Source organism: Cherax quadricarinatus, chromosome 98, assembly GCF_038502225.1.
Source record: "Cherax quadricarinatus isolate ZL_2023a chromosome 98, ASM3850222v1, whole genome shotgun sequence".
Lineage (NCBI taxonomy): Eukaryota > Metazoa > Arthropoda > Malacostraca > Decapoda > Parastacidae > Cherax > Cherax quadricarinatus.
In genome coordinates, this window is record NC_091389.1 from 10,364,398 (window position 1) to 10,385,395 (window position 20,998).

The 20,998-nt window shown below is 41.3% G+C and overlaps 1 protein-coding gene across 4 annotated transcripts in view; it reads right to left on the minus strand.

Annotated features, from left to right (window-relative positions):
- Window positions 1–20,305, minus strand: part of garz (Sec7 domain-containing protein garz) — a 53,382-nt gene extending 33,077 nt beyond the window's left edge. For 3 of the 4 annotated variants that reach the window (XM_070105388.1, XM_070105389.1, XM_070105386.1), the window contains exons 1-6: window positions 20,170–20,305; window positions 18,518–18,748; window positions 17,627–17,802; window positions 9,159–12,660; window positions 7,946–8,084; window positions 3,717–3,913 (exon numbers count right to left, since the gene is read on the minus strand). In XM_070105388.1, coding sequence (XP_069961489.1) covers window positions 3,717–3,913; window positions 7,946–8,084; window positions 9,159–12,660; window positions 17,627–17,802; window positions 18,518–18,730 — 4,227 coding nt within the window. In that variant the 5' untranslated portion in view covers window positions 18,731–18,748; window positions 20,170–20,305. Of the gene's footprint in view, window positions 1–3,716; window positions 3,914–7,945; window positions 8,085–9,158; window positions 12,661–17,626; window positions 17,803–18,517; window positions 18,749–20,153 lie in introns of all 4 variants that reach the window. The other variant, XM_070105387.1, reaches the window with a different exon arrangement.
- Window positions 20,306–20,998: the final 693 nt, after the last annotated feature.

Sequence of the window (20,998 nt, forward strand, 5' to 3'; positions counted from 1 at the left end):
TTCGGGCCACCCTGCCTTGGTGGGAATCGGCCGGTGTGATAATAAAAAAAAAAAAAAATAACTGCTAAATAAACAATCATGGGTCCCAAGAAAGCTTCTAGTGCCAGCCCTGTGGTAAAAAGGGTGAGAAATACTATTGAATTAAAAAAGAGAGATAATCACAAAGTATGAGAGTGGAGTCCGTATCTTGGAGTTGGAAAGGTTATATAACAAACCCCCATTCTACCATAACTACTATCTTGGCCAACAAAAAGGCAATCAAGGAAGCTGTTGTTGCAAAAGGTGCAAGTATGCTTGCAAAACAGAGATCGCAAATACTCGAAGATGAGAAGAGACTGTTGTTGGTGTGGATAAACAAGAAACAATTATCAGGAGATAGTGTTTCTCAGTCAATAATACATGTAAATGCAAGGCAGTTGCATGTGGATCTCATTAAGAAAATGCCTCCAAATAGTGCTGCTACTGATGAAATTAAACCAGCAAAGGTTGGTTTGAGAGATTTAAGAATCGTAGTGGCATACACAGTGTGATAAGGCATTGTGAGGCTGCCAGTTGACAAAAAAGCGGCTCAAAAGTATGTGCAGGACTTTAAGGAGTACATAGACACTGAAAAATTAAAACCCCAACAAGTGTTTAACTGTGATGAAACAAGCCTCTTTTGGAAGAAAATGCCAAACAGGACCTACATTATTCAGGAGGAAAAGGCACTCCCAGGACACAAGCCTATGAAAGACAGGCTAACTCGAATGCTTTGTAGTAATGCTAGTGAGGATTGCAAAGTGAAGCCTTTACTGGTGTATCACTCTGAAACTACGAGTGTGTTCAAGAAAAACGGTGTCGTCAAGACTAAATTGTGTGTGATGTGGAGAGCAAACAGTAAGACATGGGTCACTAGGGACATTTTCCTTGACTGGTTCTATGATGTGTTTGGCCCCACTGTGAAAAAATACCTCCTAGAAAATAAATTGTCACTCAAGTGCCTCCTGGTAATGGACAGTGCTCCTGCTCATCTTCACGACTTGCAAGAGCAAATTGCAGGGGGAATTAAGCTTTATCAAATTGAAGTTTTTGGTTCCTAATACCACTCCTCTCCTCCAGCCCATGGACCAGCAGGTCATATCAAACTTCAAAAAACTGTACACCAAAGCAGTGTTTCAAGAGTGCTTTGAAGTGAGCTCAGACACTGAACTGATCCTAAGAGAGTTCTGGAAAGATCACTTCAGTATCCTCAGTTGCATAAACCTTATAGGTAAGGCTTGGGAGGGAGTGATTTGCAGGACTTTGAACTCTGCTTGGAGAAAATTGTGGCCACAATGTGTACAAGAAAGGGATTTTGAAGGGTTTGGGGCTAACCCTCAGAAGACTATGCCAGCTGTGGAATCTATTGTGGCATTGGGGAAGTCCATGAGGTTGGAGGTTAGTGGTGAGGATGTGGAAGCGTTGGTGGAGGACGACGATGAAGAGCTAACCACTACAGAGCTGCAAGAGCTTCAGGTGCAACAGCAACAGATCACAGCTCAGGAATTTGCTTCAGAGGAGGAGGAGGAGGAGGAAGAGAGATGGAGGAAGTTGCCTTCATCAAAGATTAAGGAAATGTGTACAATGTGGACAAAGTTGCATTTATGGATGAATATTATCCTGAAACAGCTGTTGCAAGCCATATTGGCAACATGTACAATGACACTCTTGTGTCCCTGTTACACAGAAAGGTGGGATACCTGGGGGCTAGAGCCTTGTCTAAGGGCAAAGGTAAAAGTTACACACAACTCAGGTATAAACAGGCCACCAAGGGCTATCCCAGTCAAAACAGAAAGCGCTAAACCTGTATTTGTTACTTCAATGGGTTGGTTAACTGAGGGTTAGGCAAAAATCCTAGTTAGGAAAATATATCTATTTATTCAACATAACACTATATACACACACTAGAAAACACCTTCATGTATCTCCTATCCTAAACGCCCAAACAGCGGTCACAAGAAGCAGGCGGCTGGCGGTCCAGCAACCACAACCACTCAGCCTAGTCAGCGCCAGGCCTTCACTACTCCAATACCGACCCCATTTCTTATTTCCTCACTCATCCCACAGCACCCTGACCATGTCAGAGCCTAGGTGAGCATACAGGTAAACCATAGAAGAGCCTATGGCTTGAGTTAGCTAAACAAAAGGAGTACACCACTACAAAACTTAGCTTAAATACCCGGCATCCCCGACGCCAGCCTTCATGCCATGCAGACCATGTGTGTCCCTCCCCCACGCTTATCCGCTCACCCCCAAACACAGTTGGAAAATAAATCCCTGGCAGGAATTCTTTATAATTTACATTAGAGTACTTTACAGCACCCCCAAAGGCACATTATGAATTATAAAATTATGCTTTACAATTATATAACACCTAGGTAGTAGGTTGGTAGACAGCAACTGCCCAGGGAGGTACTACCGTCCTGCCAAGTGAGTGTACAATGGAAACCTGTAATTGTTTTACATGATGGTAGGATTGCTGGTGTCTTTTGTCTGTCTCATAAACATGCAAGATTTCAGGTACATCTTGCTACTTCTACTTACACTTAGGTCACACTACACATATATGTACAAGCATATATATATACACCCCTCTGGGTATTCTTCTATTTTCTTTCTAGTTCTTGTTCTTGTTTATTTCCTCTTATCTCCATGGGGAAGTGGAACAGAATTCTTCTTCCGTAAGCCATGCGTGTTGTAAGAGGCGACTAAAATGCCGGGAGCAAGGGGCTAGTAACCCCTTCTCCCGTATAAATTACTAAATTTAAAAGAGAAACTTTCGTTTTTCTTTTTGGGCCACCCCGCCTCGGTGGGATACGGCCGGTGTGTTGAATGAAAGAATTATATAACATTCATACTATTATGACACCCTTCTCTACTGTATATACATTACAATGTTGAAAGAAGAATTATATAACATTCATACTATTATGACACCCTTCTCTACTGTATATACATTACAATGTTGAAAGAAGAATTATATAACATTCATACTATTATGACACCCTTCTCTACTGTATATACATTACAATGTTGAAAGAAGAATTATATAACATTCATACTATTATGACACCCTTCTCTACTGTATATACATTACAATGTCATGCAGAACCCTGCATAACGACGCGAGAAACAGAGCTCTCTGGACAGATATTTTGTGCGACAGGGGTCCAGTGACTCTCAAGCTGGTCACAGTGGCATTAAAAAACCAAGAAGGGAGGTAAACCCAGAAAAGGACTTGTTACCTGAAGTTGGTTGAACGAATCTTATTGTGGCTAGCTGGTCCAGTGGCTACCGTGACGGTCTGGAGTTTTGAGACTCTCTGACCGCGGGTTCAATCCCGCCCGTGGTATGGTCTTTATGGAAGGGAATTCCCCTTCCAAATACTAGAACACCTTCATCCTCCCCCGTCCTCCCGTCTCATCACTCATCAACAGGTCCACAATAATGGTAAGGTCATTTTAGTATTGTTTATTGTGCACATATCATTGTTTTCTGTGTAGGGAAATGTATATTTAATGTAAAAATTTTTTTTAATACTTTTGGGTGTCTGGAACAGATAAATTGGATTTCCATTATTTCTTATGGGGAAAATTAATTCGGTTAAAAGCTAAATCAGTTAAAGGCAAGCTCTCTGGAACGGATTAAAGGCATTACCCGAGGGTCCACTGTACTCAGCTGGCAAACCCAGTACCCACCAGTATCCAGCCCCCAGTGTTGTGGAGTGGATCAGGGCTGGCTGCTCTCGATCTCTGGGTTGACTTGGCCCCTTCATTATGATCCGTCACCCCGGCTGGAGTCGAGGGGCGCTCTACAGAATCACTAGCCGCCCCCTCGGTGCAATGGCCAGAGTCGATGCCCGAGGTGCTGCCCACGTCACTGTCTGACACTGAGCCTAGAGGATAGGATGACAATGTTAACTACGGTGTGTATAAGCTGTATCGTACACTTGTAGAAATCTAGATTACTATTATTATTATTATTATTATTATTATTATTATTATTATTAACTCAACCACCTGGTCAACCACCTGGTCAACCACCTGGTCAACCACCTGGTCAACTACCTCACTGTTGTTAGCCAAAACAATTCTGTCAAAATAATAATAATAGTATAAACTCAATAACAGATTACAGCTGTCTTATAAAGCTCTTCTATGGACCAATTTTTTGTAAATGACATTTAAAAAGTACATCGGACAGTTGTACTATGATGATAGTACATCCACAAGTGAATAGTAGTACTGTGATTGCCTTTTTAGTGCTATTAAATTTCAATTACATTTTTTTCAAATGTGTTGAGAAAAAATTTCAGTGTTCTGATGCTCGTCTTTACAATGGTTCGACTTGTGATATTTTGACTCTACGATGATGCTGTAGTCACACACATTCAGTACTGTACATTTATCGATAGGATAAACTTGTATTTATTTATTTACTTTTTATTATGTGGATTAAAGTAAAGGTTGGATGCGAGAAGTGGGTCATAATAAGCGTGTATGCACCTGGAGAAGAGAGGAATGCAGAGGAGAGAGAGAGATTTTGGGAGATGTTAAGTGAATGTATAGGAGCCTTTGAACCAAGTGAGAGAGTAATTGTGGTAGGGGACTTGAATGCTAAAGTAGGAGAAACTTTTAGAGAGGGTGTGGTAGGTAAGTTTGGGGTGCCAGGTGTAAATGATAATGGGAGCCCTTTGATTGAACTTTGTATAGAAAGGGGTTTAGTTATAGGTAATACATATTTTAAGAAAAAGAGGATAAATAAGTATACACGATATGATGTAGGGCGAAATGACAGTAGTTTGTTGGATTATGTATTGGTAGATAAAAGACTGTTGAGTAGACTTCAGGATGTACATGTTTATAGAGGGGCCACAGATATATCAGATCACTTTCTAGTTGTAGCTACACTGAGAGTAAAAGGTAGATGGGATACAAGGAGAATAGAAGCATCAGGGAAGAGAGAGGTGAAGGTTTATAAACTAAAAGAGGAGGCAGTTAGGGTAAGATATAAACAGCTATTGGAGGATAGATGGGCTAATGAGAGCATAGGCAATGGGGTCGAAGAGGTATGGGGTAGGTTTAAAAATGTAGTGTTAGAGTGTTCAGCAGAAGTTTGTGGTTACAGGAAAGTGGGTGCAGGAGGGAAGAGGAGCGATTGGTGGAATGATGATGTAAAGAGAGTAGTAAGGGAGAAAAAGTTAGCATATGAGAAGTTTTTACAAAGTAGAAGTGATGCAAGGAGGGAAGAGTATATGGAGAAAAAGAGAGAGGTTAAGAGAGTGGTGAAGCAATGTAAAAAGAGAGCAAATGAGAGAGTGGGTGAGATGTTATCAACAAATTTTGTTGAAAATAAGAAAAAGTTTTGGAGTGAGATTAACAAGTTAAGAAAGCCTAGAGAACAAATGGATTTGTCAGTTAAAAATAGGAGAGGAGAGTTATTAAATGGAGAGTTAGAGGTATTGGGAAGATGGAAGGAATATTTTGAGGAATTGTTAAATGTTGATGAAGATAGGGAAGCTGTGATTTCGTGTATAGGGCAAGGAGGAATAACATCTTGTAGGAGTGAGGAAGAGCCAGTTGTGAGTGTGGGGGAAGTTCGTGAGGCAGTAGGTAAAATGAAAGGGGGTAAGGCAGCCGGGATTGATGGGATAAAGATAGAAATGTTAAAAGCAGGTGGGGATATAGTTTTGGAGTGGTTGGTGCAATTGTTTAATAAATGTATGGAAGAGGGTAAGGCACCTAGGGATTGGCAGAGAGCATGCATAGTTCCTTTGTATAAAGGCAAAGGGGATAAAAGAGAGTGCAAAAATTATAGGGGGATAAGTCTGTTGAGTGTACCTGGTAAAGTGTATGGTAGAGTTATAATTGAAAGAATTAAGAGTAAGACGGAGAATAGGATAGCAGATGAACAAGGAGGCTTTAGGAAAGGTAGGGGGTGTGTGGACCAGGTGTTTACAGTGAAACACATAAGTGAACAGTATTTAGATAAGGCTAAAGAGGTCTTTGTGGCATTTATGGATTTGGAAAAGGCGTATGACAGGGTGGATAGGGGGGCAATGTGGCAGATGTTGCAAGTGTATGGTGTAGGAGGTAGGTTACTGAAAGCAGTGAAGAGTTTTTACGAGGATAGTGAGGCTCAAGTTAGAGTATGTAGGAAAGAGGGAAATTTTTTCCCAGTAAAAGTAGGCCTTAGACAAGGATGTGTGATGTCACCGTGGTTGTTTAATATATTTATAGATGGGGTTGTAAGAGAAGTAAATGCGAGGGTCTTGGCAAGAGGCGTGGAGTTAAAAGATAAAGAATCACACACAAAGTGGGAGTTGTCACAGCTGCTCTTTGCTGATGACACTGTGCTCTTGGGAGATTCTGAAGAGAAGTTGCAGAGATTGGTGGATGAATTTGGTAGGGTGTGCAAAAGAAGAAAATTAAAGGTGAATACAGGAAAGAGTAAGGTTATGAGGATAACAAAAAGATTAGGTGATGAAAGATTGAATATCAGATTGGAGGGAGAGAGTATGGAGGAGGTGAACGTATTCAGATATTTGGGAGTGGACGTGTCAGCGGATGGGTCTATGAAAGATGAGGTGAATCATAGAATTGATGAGGGAAAAAGAGTGAGTGGTGCACTTAGGAGTCTGTGGAGACAAAGAACTTTGTCCTTGGAGGCAAAGAGGGGAATGTATGAGAGTATAGTTTTACCAACGCTCTTATATGGGTGTGAAGCGTGGGTGATGAATGTTGCAGCGAGGAGAAGGCTGGAGGCAGTGGAGATGTCATGTCTGAGGGCAATGTGTGGTGTGAATATAATGCAGAGAATTCGTAGTTTGGAAGTTAGGAGGAGGTGCGGGATTACCAAAACTGTTGTCCAGAGGGCTGAGGAAGGGTTGTTGAGGTGGTTCGGACATGTAGAGAGAATGGAGCGAAACAGAATGACTTCAAGAGTGTATCAGTCTGTAGTGGAAGGAAGGCGGGGTAGGGGTCGGCCTAGGAAGGGTTGGAGGGAAGGGGTAAAGGAGGTTTTGTGTGCGAGGGGCTTGGACTTCCAGCAGGCATGCTTGAGCGTGTTTGATAGGAGTGAATGGAGACAAATGGTTTTTAATACTTGACGTGCTGTTGGAGTGTGAGCAAAGTAACATTTATGAAGGGATTCAGGGAAACCGGCAGGCCGGACTTGAGTCCTGGAGATGGGAAGTACAGTGCCTGCACTCTGAAGGAGGGGTGTTAATGTTGCAGTTTAAAAACTGTAGTGTAAAGCACCCTTCTGGCAAGACAGTGATGGAGTGAATGATGGTGAAAGTTTTTCTTTTTCGGGCCACCCTGCCTTGGTGGGAATCGGCCGGTGTGATAATAAAAAAAAAATATTCATTATGGATATTTAGTTACAGCAATTGTTCGTTAATTCGGTGACAGTAGTTATTTATTCACTTATATCATACCATATTCATTTCAACTTACACTGGGCTTGTCACATACATACAAATGAGGAGGTGAAGAAGCTGTTAAGGGACATCGATACCTCAAAGGCAATGAGACCGGACAACATCTTCCCGTGGGAACGTAACTCCAGTAGCTATTTATCATATATTCATATTCAACTTACGATATTTTCAACTTAGGACAGATTCATTGTAATGTAACCCCGTCATAAGTTGACGACCATCTGTACAGTCAGTCCTAAACTTATGAACTCGTTGGGGACATCCTGAATTGTGTATAATATTCATAATACAGGAAATCTCCAAGTTACAAACATGTTGAGAACATTCTGTATTGTGTATAATGACGATAATATACACAATAATGATATTATGCACGATACAGAAGATTCTCAATGTGTTTGTAAGTCAAGGACTTATTGTATAGAGGAGCTGCATGAGATAGGTGACTGTTAAGTATCATGAGGATGTTAGTATCAGCAGTCTAACCTGCATCACTGGTGGTGTCTGGGTGCTCTGAGTTGACCATCGGTGGTGGTTTAGCACCAGCACCGGCACACTCCAGCAGGTTAAACAGCACCGCCCAGTCATTAGGGTCTTGGATGTGGTCAGTGTTCACACTCAACACCTGAAAAATATAATGACGTACAATATATGCTGGTATACGCCCCGTTTTTTGAGCATAAAAATGCTCCCTTAAACTAGGGGCTGACTGATACTCCGAATATAACAATTACCAATGCACAGTAGAGGTCAAATTAAGGCCATGGCACATAAACGAAGGAATATAGGCCTAAATCCTTATATGCCGCATGCATATATGGTGAGAATTTGCAACCCAGGCCTCCTAAAATTATCTCCCATTCTGCCTTCTCAATAGCTAAAAATAAGCTTATTATATACCACATACCCATGGTGTGGGTGGTAGTTACCACATACCCATGGTGTGGGTAGTAGTTACCACATACCCATGGTGTGGGTAGTAGTTACCACATACCCATGGTGTGGGTGGTAGTTACCACATACCCATGGTGTGGGTAGTAGTTACCACATACCCATGGTGTGGGTAGTAGTTACCACATACCCATGGTGTAGGTAGTAGTTACCACATACCCATGGTGTGGGTAGTAGTTACCACATACCCATGGTGTAGGTAGTAGTTACCACATACCCATGGTGTGGGTGGTAGTTACCACATACCCATGGTGTAGGTAGTAGTTACCACATACCCATGGTGTGGGTGGTAGTTACCACATACCCATGGTGTGGGTGGTAGTTACCACATACCCATGGTGTGGGTGGTAGTTACCACATACCCATGGTGTGGGTGGTAGTTACCACATACCCATGGTGTGGGTGGTAGTTACCACATACCCATGGTGTGGGTAGTAGTTACCACATACCCATGGTGTGGGTAGTAGTTACCACATACCCATGGTGTGGGTAGTAGTTACCACATACCCATGGTGTGGGTGGTAGTTACCACATACCCATGGTGTGGGTAGTAGTTACAACATACCCATGGTGTGGGTAGTAGTTACAACATACCCATGGTGTGGGTAGTAGTTACAACATACCCATGGTGTGGGTAGTAGTTACAACATACCCATGGTGTGGGTAGTAGTTACAACATACCCATGGTGTGGGTAGTAGTTACAACAAAAACTATGCATTTGGAAATTTATATTATCATTTAACTTACTTCGCGTAAACCACAGACAACTTGCAGGGAGATTCGCAGCAGCACCGTAGAACGCAGTAGCAGCAACATACGCAGAGCCTGCAAGATAGGATTAGCAAGATTGGGTCGTCTAAGCAAGACTTTGGCCAATCGCAACATGGCCACGACACAACGCTCAAGGAGAAACTGCCGGTCGGCGGCAACTGCCCCCATCAACAGTGAATAAATATGGTTTCGCACACCAGGCCAGACACCCAGGGCACGGTCTTTGTTGGCTACCAAAACTTGCACGACTAATTCGAGGAGGAACGCCTGACTGTGTTCATCTAGTCCTCCAGTCATGCCGTCCTCAAGCAAGCTTCCTCGAGGACCTATACCAGTGTCTCCTAGAGTGCTGGCATCTCCTGCACCCATCATGGCTTTCAGCAGTTCATTTAACGAATCGCATCGAAGGAATGCAGACTCGGTGATGAGCTTCTCAGGATGGCACTCTAAGATACAGGCTCTGGCTCTCTGCGACAGCTCTATGTCTTCCGGGTTTGTCCCTCTGGCAGTGCCAGCATCACCAAGGGAGATATAAGAGTATAGAGATGACAGCAAGCCAGACTCTACTCTAGGAACAGCAACTGGAGTCTCTCGCATCAAGCTTATGTGCCCACTCGACTCTACGAAGTCTTCGCTCTCCACTAGCGAGGATGGAAGGAGGCGACAGCGGAAAAGCTGCAGGAGAAGGTCCAAGATGTTCTTCCAGCCATCTCTCAAAATGTCGCCATGTGACGTGACCAGCTTGAAGACTGTCCTGGCAGCAAGCTGAGCTTTCTTGTTAGACCCAAACGACACGGTCACATGCTCTGGCGGTTCAACAGAGGAAGCTGTCAGTGTAGTAAATTTACAGAGCGACACCACCAGGTTGTCAAAAACGTCGCTCATGCCGTATCTCGCAGAAATAGATGCACATTTCCTGAAGCCCGATAGTGCTCTCTGGATAATGGCATCATCAGAGGACTTGTCGAAAACATAGGAGAGCGAGGCGATGGTTGGGCCCCAGCAGATGGCGAACAAGTCGCGGTCAAAGGCTGTGTTGCCATTGGCAAGGAGGTACTCCCCCTCTTTGGTCATTCCTCGCTTCAACAACATCTTCCACATGTAATTCTCCTTCACTAATCCTGTGTGTTCCGAAGGCATGACTATTTCGTCCAGACGAATTGCATTGTAAATCTCTTCCAGCATGTCCGGATCAAAGTCTTTGCCATCGTTGACACCACGCAAGTTGTTGCGAAACTGGTCAAGAGTCATGGGTATATTCTGTTTCTTGGCATTCTGATTGTGTTGGTCAACATTGAGCATGATAATAGCATAAGCGAGAGTAAACGCTGCATCCTCCTTCCCAAATGGTTCGTTGTTGCTGGTATGCCAGTGGGATGAGAAATGCTCGATGATGATAGAGATGAGAGGAGCCTCCCCAGGGAGCCTAAAACTCTCCAGGAATGTGCGTAGCGCCTCGTCGACTCGCAGTCCTCGAAACTCAAAGGATCTCACAAAAGCTGACAGTATGTCGACATTCTTCTTCTTGCTCACGTACTCACCGATCATCTTCTTACAGAGCTGAGGATTCTCTCGAAGAAACACAGCAATATCATCATTAGTATTCCCAATAATTCCATTGTCCTGCAAAAATTTAATGCCTTTGTCAGGCTTAGCATTAAACTGATCCGTTCCAGCAGCCAAGAGTTTTTTCTGTTCCTTGAGCGCCACCAAGTGTTCCCGTGAGACAGTCTGACTGTCCATCAGTACAGTGCGAGCCTTGAGCTGGGGTGTGACTGGTGAGAACCCGCCATGAAGACCCAGTCCCAGGAGGTATCCCGACGACACCGGCGCCACCACCAGAGGCATCTGTTTAAGATCGTGTACCGCATCCAATGACTTTCTATCTCTGCTCGTGCTGTGTCCCTCAATTGTCTCAATGACTGTAAAAAGTGCCTCTAAAGACAGTAAATTGGTAGAATAGAGGCCCTGAACAGGAAATGCATTCTTAGAGAGGACTTTAGTTAGGTCTTCAAATAAATTAGAAGCATATAGGTCACAGTCATAGTTCAGGAAGAGCTCCGTGACGAGTCCAGGAATTCGCCACAACTGAACGATGGTCTCCAAGGCTAACTCCTTGTGAGCATAAGTTACATTTGCCATTTCCGATGTTATAATTTCCGTAAGCTTGTTGAGGAACATTTCAATCTGAAACTTGAAGTGGGTACGCAAGGACTCGCAAAATAGGGTGCATATACGCAGGGATGCCATGAAGATGCTTAGCCTGTGGTCAGGTTTCAGAAGCATGAAGAGGTTCCTGCAGAGCTGGTCCTTCAGAAGTGTCATCAATGATGGTGTCAGATTGATGTGATGGGCGCCAACTTCCAGGCCGACCGTCAGCAGGTTGAGTGCTGTGAGAATCATGGAAGGTGTATTTTGTTCGTTGGTTGGCGAAGTGAGAGAGATTAAGAACCTGAACACCTCTCTTACGCAGGGCATACCATAGGGCACCAGTGTACCCTCTTCAACACTCACTCCCTCCTGAGTGAACTTCACTCCCTGGGCATTGATGAACTCCTCCTTCTCGACCTGAAGCATGTTATCTGATCGAGAGGCAGTCTCCAAGGGCTCGGTTTCAATGTCTCCGTGACTGACTACCTCGGCTGACGACTGCGACGTGTTGGTTTCCGATCGTTCCCTGGACACTGCCTCAATGTGATCGGCATCACAGATCTTGGAGGAACACACGCCATCTGGTTCATTCACTGAGCTTGCAAGATTTTCCATTGAACTACAGTTATCTGGGGCTAAATGAGCATTGGATATGTCAACCTTGTTTTCAACCGGAGAAATGGAATCCATGATTCCTGAATCAACCGAGGCTGTGTCCCCAACCGGGTTGTCTCCAACAATAGCACTACTCAAGGACTCCAGCTCAGATTCGGATGGCGACACCATGGCAAGTGGCGACAGTTCCTCTTTGATGCCTAAATCAGACTCTTCCTCCTCTTTCTTCATCTGTTCTGATGCTTTAGTTGCTAGAGTTGGCTCTGGGGGAGGAGGGGTAGAGGATGGCGTCGGTCGGGGGGATTTGCCCTTCCTGCGACCTTTGCCCTCTCCTCCTGCCCGCATCTTCAGTCTCCTGGCCTGCCCCTGAATCCTGGGATCATCTTTAAACTGAGGGAGGCGAGCAAAGAGAAGCTGTACCATGTGCCTCAGTGCATCCTCAGTACAATTCCTCAACAGCTCACTGAGTCGCGTCTCAAAGCAGATGCGAAAGGAAGAATTTAATATTTCACAAACAGATTCGTTGGTGAGAAGGTGACCGACGGGACCCAGCATGAGCGTCCTCAACACAGTCAGTATTTCCCACAAGACAACCTCGTCGGCCCCTTGGTCAGTGCCCACAAAGCGAGCATGGGTGACTGCTGCAGCCACTGCCTCTACGGCACTGACGGCACTGCTGCACTCCTCTGTGATGAGGCCATAGTTCAGCATTCTGCAACACAAAAACAAAACGATGGAATGCAACCAATGAAAAATAAGAATTTATGTTTAAAACTGTTTTAAGAAATTACAGGTGGTCCTCAGCTTACAATGATGTTATGTTCCAATGAACCCGTCATAAGTAAAAATACCTTAAGTTGAAAATATCGTAAGTCAAAATTATCCTAAGTCAAAATTATCCTAAGTCAAAATTATCCTAAGTCAAAATTATTGTAACTCGAATATGAATATAGTGGTACTTCGGGATACAAACAACTCAAAACTCGAACGGTTACGCAGTGTATTTATGTAAGTGCTTTTGTAAGTGTATTTTTGGGGGTCTGAAACAGATTAATCTAATTTACATTATTCCTTATGGGAACAAATTCGTTCGGTATCAGCACTTGAACAGCGTTCTGGAACAAATTAATTTCGTATCCCGAGGTACCACCGTATATGCTAAATAAATAAGTAGTGACACTGAATAAGTAACTTAACAAATGATTACTATAACTAAATACATGTATCAGTATTGAAAAGCCAATAAATGAATACAAGTTCGGGAGTTGCCACCTTCATGTTGGGTAATTATCTAAATTTTCATCTCCAAAGTAACCGCTCTTGCTCCATGGTAAGTCAAGCGGCACCTCTGATACTGAATCAGTCGATCCCTCAAACTTTCCAGTTTCGTAAACCATGTTCTTCAATTGTACACTTGCCTGAAATACTCTGCATAACCATGGGCTTTCTGCATGACTAGATGAGAGTAATATTTAACCAGATCAGAGCAATATTGAACCAGATCAGAGCAATATTGAACCAGATTAGAGCAATATTTAACCAGATCAGAGCAATATTTAAACAGATCAGAGTTATATTGAACCAGATTAGAGCAATATTTAACCAGATCAGAGCAATATTTAACCAGATCAGAGCAATATTGAACCAGATCAGAGTTATATTGAACCAGATTAGAGCAATATTTAACCAGATCAGAGCAATATTTAAACAGATCAGAGTTATATTGAACCAGATTAGAGCAATATTTAACCAGATCAGAGCAATATTTAACCAGATCAGAGCAATATTGAACCAGATCAGAGTTATATTGAACCAGATTAGAGCAATATTTAACCAGATCAGAGCAATATTTAAACAGATCAGAGCAATATTTAACCAGATTAGAGCAATATTTAACCAGATCAGAGCAATATTTAACCAGATCAGAGTTATATTGAACCAGATTAGAGCAATATTTAACCAGATCAGAGCAATATTTAACCAGATCAGAGCAATATTTAACCAGATCAGAGCAATATTGAACCAGATCAGAGCAATATTTAAACAGATCAGAGCAATATTTAAACAGATCAGAGCAATATTTAACCAGATCAGAGTTATATTGAACCAGATCAGAGCAATATTTAACTAGATCAGAGCAATATTGAACCAGATCAGAGCAATATTTAAACAGATCAGAGCAATATTTAAACAGATCAGAGCAATATTTAACCAGATCAGAGCAATATTTAAACAGATCAGAGCAATATTTAAACAGATCAGAGCAATATTTAAACAGATCAGAGCAATATTTAAACAGATCAGAGCAATATTTAACCAGATCAGAGCAATATTTAACCAGATCAGAGCAATATTTAACTAGATCAGAGCAATATTTAACTAGATCAGAGCAATATTTAACTAGATCAGAGCAATATTGAACCAGATCAGAGCAATATTTAACTAGATCAGAGCAATATTTAACTAGATCAGAGCAATATTGAACCAGATCAGAGCAATATTGAACCAGATCAGAGCAATATTTAACCAGATCAGAGCAATATTTAACTAGATCAGAGCAATATTTAACCCTTTGAGGGTTTTCGTCGTACTAGTACGTCTTACGCGTAGGGGTTTTTGACGTACTAGTACTCATAAATTCTAGCGGCCTCAAATCTAGTGGGAGAAACCTGGTAGGCCTTCATATGAAAGAATGGGTCTATGTGGTCAGTGTGCACAGTCTAAAAAAAATCCTGCAGCACACAGTGCATAATGAGAAAAAAAAAACTTTGACCATTTTTTTTTAATAAATCAGCGACTTTGCAGTGTATTTTCGTATGGTATTTATTGTTGTATTCTAGTTTTCTTGGTCTCATTTTATAGAATGGAAGACATATTACAGAAATTGAGATGATTTTGACTGGTTTTACAAAGAAAGGTGCCTTGAAATTGAGCTCAAAGTAGCAGAAATGATCGATTTTTACCAAACTTCAAAAGTAAACAAATCGTGCCAATCGTGCAATACACGTCAACTGGTGAGTCTAATATTCTTTCACAAGTGCACCAATAATATTTATACCATTTTTTACACTAATGCAGTAGTCTGCATAACAGTAAATCTTATATTTTTTGTGAAAATAAAAATTCAAAGTGGAAAGCAAAAGAATATAAGAGGGGCCTTGAGACGTGACTAATGACTAGAGGAAATGTCATTTTAGTGCCAGGAATGTCTTTCTTGTTTATTCTGGACCCTATTCGGAAATTGGCATCTTTTGAAATTTGTGTGAAATTGGCAAAATTGCTAAATTCTGACCACTGTACTGGATAGTAGAATTTCATAAATGAGTGGTTTCTTGCACCCATTCGATAGAAAAAATGGAGTTCTATCGAAATATTCATGTTTTTTGTCGACTAGTACAGTGAAATTGGCCGAAAATGGGGCTCAAAGTGGGCAAAATCGCCGATGCGTAAACATCGCCGAGACCGCTAACTTTGCGAGAGCATAATTCCGTAAGTTTTCTATCAAATTTCAAACTTTTGGTGTCTTTATGATCAGGAAAAGATTCTCTATCTTTTCATAAGAGAAAAATAATTTTTTTTTTTTTTAAATTTGGCCGACCCTGAGAACGAGTTTCGGAGAGGGCCTGTCGACCCTCAAAGGGTTAACTAGATCAGAGCAATATTGAACCAGATCAGAGCAATATTTAACCAGATCAGAGCAATATTGAACCAGATCAGAGCAATATTGAACCAGATCAGAGCAATATTTAACTAGATCAGAGCAATATTTAACTAGATCAGAGCAATATTGAACCAGATCAGAGCAATATTTAACTAGATCAGAGCAATATTGAACTAGATCAGAGCAATATTGAACCAGATCAGAGCAATATTGAACCAGATCAGAACAATATTGAACTAGATCAGAGCAATATTGAACCAGATCAGAGCAATATTGAACCAGATCAGAGCAATATTGAACTAGATCAGAGCAATATTGAACCAGATCAGAGCAATATTGAACTAGATCAGAGCAATATTGAACCAGATCAGAGCAATATTGAACCAGATCAGAACAATATTGAACTAGATCAGAGCAATATTTAACTAGATCAGAGCAATATTGAACCAGATCAGAACAATATTGAACTAGATCAGAGCAATATTTAACTAGATCAGAGCAATATTGAACCAGATCAGAACAATATTGAACTAGATCAGAGCAATATTTAACTAGATCAGAGCAATATTGAACTAGATCAGAGCAATATTGAACTAGATCAGAACAATATTGAACTAGATCAGAGCAATATTGAACTAGATCAGAGCAATATTGAACTAGATCAGAACAATATTGAACTAGATCAGAGCAATATTGAACCAGATCAGAACAATATTGAACTAGATCAGAGCAATATTGAACTAGATCAGAGCAATATTGAACTAGATCAGAACAATATTGAACTAGATCAGAGCAATATTGAACTAGATCAGAGCAATATTGAACTAGATCAGAGCAATATTGAACTAGATCAGAGCAATATTGAACCAGATCAGAACAATATTGAACTAGATCAGAGCAATATTGAACTAGATCAGAGCAATATTGAACTAGATCAGAACAATATTGAACTAGATCAGAACAATATTGAACTAGATCAGAACAATATTGAACTAGATCAGAACAATATTGAACTAGATCAGAACAATATTGAACTAGATCAGAGCAATATTTAACTAGATCAGAACAATATTGAACCAGATCAGAGCAATTCTTCATAGAGTTCTTCTTTCTGAATACAAAATGAACCCAAATCTTTACCAAAATTAATTCTTCTTTCTTTCTTTCAACACACCGGCCGTATCCCACCGAGGCGGGGCGGCTCAAAAGGAAAAACGAACGTTTCTCCTTTTACATTTAGTAATATATACAGAAGAAGGGGTTACTAGCCCCTTGCTCCCGGCATTTTAGTCGCCTCTTATGACACGCATGGCTTACAGAATAAGAATTCTGTTCCACTTCCCCATGAAGAACCAAAAGTAATTATACTGAGAAAATTGTGTATATGTACTTGCAAAATCTAGATAGAGGAGGTCTCCTGGAACACAGGTCTTGTCATCTGGAGGTTCAGCTAAACACAAGCACAGAAGTACCAGCACAAACATAGCAACCAAAGTACAACAGCATTACAGTGGACCCCCGCATAACGATTACCTCCGAATGCGACCAATTATGTAAGTGTATTTATGTAAGTGCGTTTGTACGTGTATGTTTGGGGGTCTGAAATGGACTAATCTACTTCACAATATTTCTTATGGGAACAAATTCGGTCAGTACTGGCACCTGAACATACTTCTGGAGTGAAAAAATATCGTTAACCGGGGGTCCACTGTACAAAAATTCTGGCAAGATGGTGATCGAGTGAGTTATGGCGAGTGTTTCTTCTTTTTCGGGTTACCCTGCCTCGGTGGGAGACAGCCAGCATGTTAAAAAGAAAAATTTTGTATGTGAGTTGAGGATATTGCAATTCAAAGTGTTATCTGAAGTGTGATACCAGCACACTTCTGGCAATAAAGTGGCTGAATGAATGATGGTAAATGTTTCCTCTTTGAATAGGCGAGGAAGAGGTCATCGTACTTCTGTTAAAGACAGCCAGTGTGTTGAAAACATATTAAAGAGAGGTGTTAATATAACTAACCTGTTAACAGCAGCCAGAGCACCTTTGGTGACAGGCCCGGTGGTGTCCTCAGAACGGATGATTGCCAGAAATGGATCCAGGAATGTACTGGGGTCCATGGTGTCATCTGGACCCAGGGAGGTGACCGTAGTCCTCAACTCCTTCAACTTCATGACCAGCGGATCACGTTCCATGTCCTGCAAGGGAACAACTTACAAGATAGAAAGTGCACAGCTACAGTCAACCTAGCAGACAAAATATTTTTTTTTTTATTATTAACACACTGGCCGATTCCCGCCAAGGCAGGGTGGCCACCAAGGCAGGGTGGCCACCAAGGCAGGGTGGTCCACCAAGGCAGGGTGGCCCACCAAGGCAGGGTGGCCCACCAAGGCAGGGTGGTCCACCAAGGCAGGGTGGCCCACCAAGGCAGGGTGGCCCACCAACGCAGGGTGGTCCACCAAGGCAGGGTGGCCCGAAAAAGAAAAACTTTCACCATCATTCACTCCATCACTGTCTTGCCAGAAGGGTGCTTTACACTACAGTTTTTAAACTGCAACATTAACACCCCTCCTTCAGAGTGCAGGCACTGTACTTCCCATCTCCAGGACTCAAGTCCGGCCTGCCGGTTTCCCTGAACCCCTTCATAAATGTTACTTTGCTCACACTCCAACAGCACACAAAACATCCACACTCAACCGATAATAATAATAATAATAATAATAATCATAAATTTATTTTATCATGATACATGTTTGTACAAAGGAATATAACAATTGTATGTACATGCCAAAAGCCCCTTTATATGCAGAGCATTTTGGGCATTTGGGGTCAAAACGTGCACACAAGACACAGTTAACCCATGGGGTCAAAAGAAGCACATGACCTAAATCCTGCCCAACGCCCTCAACTGACCTGCTGGTGTGACGACCAGCGGGGAGTTGACCGCTTCATGGCGGCCAGCAGTGGTGTTATCTCGCCCAGGAGGATGCGACCATAACAGATGGTTGGGCGACGGGTTGTCACCGGAGGAATCTGCAGCACCACGACCTCCTCGCTCGCTGCTGCTGCGGAGGGGGCAACAACCCCCTCCGCAGCCCCCATGTCTGGGGTCGATCCTTCAACCATACTGATTCATATCACAACCTGAAATATAGTAATAATAATAATAATAAAAATATAGATAATTATTAATGAAAATAGCACATAATTATAATAATAATAATAATAATAATAATAATAACGACGACATTCAAAAGGAATACTAAGGTTTATCTTTGCGACTGACATTACAGTCCATACAAGACATAAAGGTTATTTTTACTCATTTTCACCATACATTGTACAGTCACTACAGAAACATCCTCATCATCCTTCAAAGGTATTTATTTCCCACACAGCAAAAATCGTATCTTGGTATACACAGAATATAGTGTATGTGGTGGCGCCTCAGTGTACTGGACTAACGCAGGGAGGAACGGGTCAGTGGTAAAGGTGACGGTGGTGGATGACGATATTGTTTCGACTGACTACAGCAATAATATAATTCTGAAACCAATGAACTTAGTCTCTTGCTTATAAATAAATCAGTGAAGACACATACAACACACACACACACACGCACACACACACACAACACACACACATACACACACACATACGCACACACACACATACACATACACACGCACACACAAACATACATAACAAATAAAGAGTCAAGAGCTATAACTTAACCTCTGTAACCTGAATCAGGCGAGTACACACACACACACACACACACACAACACACACACACACAACACACACACACACAAAATTTACATAATATAAATTACATATACAAATTATATTCAAATCATATATATAAATTACCAATTACCATAATACTAAATGCAAAGAAAATAATTAACTCTCCCATTTTTTTATGTTTACAATGATGGAATTTTATCCTGGCCGTTAACCCGGAGTATCGGAACTACACGACTCCCTAAACTGACCCACCTCAGAGAACTGAAGAAAAAATAACCCGGGATAATAAATCTGAACAGGATAAAAAAATCCACTGAGATTAAAAAAACCCACCGGGGTTAAAAAATCCACCGGGGTTAAAAAATCCACCGGGATTAAAAAATCCACCAGGATTAAAAAATCCACCAGAATTAAAAAATCCACCAGGATTAAAAAATCCTAATCCCTCTCACCATCTGGGTGACTGACCAAATAAGACAAATCCCTCTCCTCCAGAGGATTACACCTCCAGGATTACTTAAAAATAACTAACAACTCAAAAAAGTAATAAATCCCCCAGGATAAAAAAAATTTAATCCCTCTCACCACCTGGATAACTGACCAAATAAGACAGTAAATCCCTCCCCCGGGGGGATTACACCCCCAGGATTAACAACCACCCATGCTCAAAAAATTAATAAATCCCCCAGGGGGTAAAAAATCCTAATCCCTTTCACCATCTGGACACCAGACTAAGACACCATAAATCCCTGCCCCCCCCGGGGGCTACACCCCCTGGGACACCTCAAAGTGAACACACATCACTAATGCATCACCACAATATCCACGATGGCGAAAAGATGGATATTTGGGCGAGAAAATGGCTAAAAACTGGCGAGAACGGCGGTGATGGTGGACTCAGGTGACGTGTAGTGCTCCAACCTTCATAGGGACCATTATGATAAATATTTACTTACATTTTTAGGAATTTCTAACTTATTTAACCTCAAAAATCAGTCCATTGGTAAGAAAAAAATAATTAACATCATGTAATCTTAAAATTCCGTTTAGTTGTGGTGATTTATGTATGTAAATATTGATTCAAATGTGATTTTATTAAGTGTTAGTTCTACCTTATTTTACCTCAAAAATAAGCCCATTGGCAAGAAAATAATAAATAATATATTGTAATTCTAAAATTGTGTCCATTTATTCTGATTTATGTACAAATCTATTGATCTAAAAGTATTTTTTTTAATTTATTAGTAATTTCTACCTCATTTAATACCAAAAATAATCTCATTGGCAAGAAAAAAAGGAGTAATATATTATAATTCTATATTTGTGCTCAGTTATTCTGATTTTTGTATAAAAATATTGATTTTTAGGAGATTTTTACACTAGTGGTCCTTATAAGTCAAAATTTTATATATTTATTCCTGTAATAAAATTTTTGTAATCAATGTATTGTAAATAAAATATTTTTCTCATGTATTAAATGCATGTTATCTTGTTAGCTGAGGTGGGATAACTAATGTTATCTTGTTAGCTGAGGTGAGATAACTACTGTTATCTTGTTAGCTGAGGTGAGATAACTACTGTTATCTTGTTAGCTGAGGTGAGATAACTAATGTTATCTTGTTAGCTGAGGTGAGATAACTAATG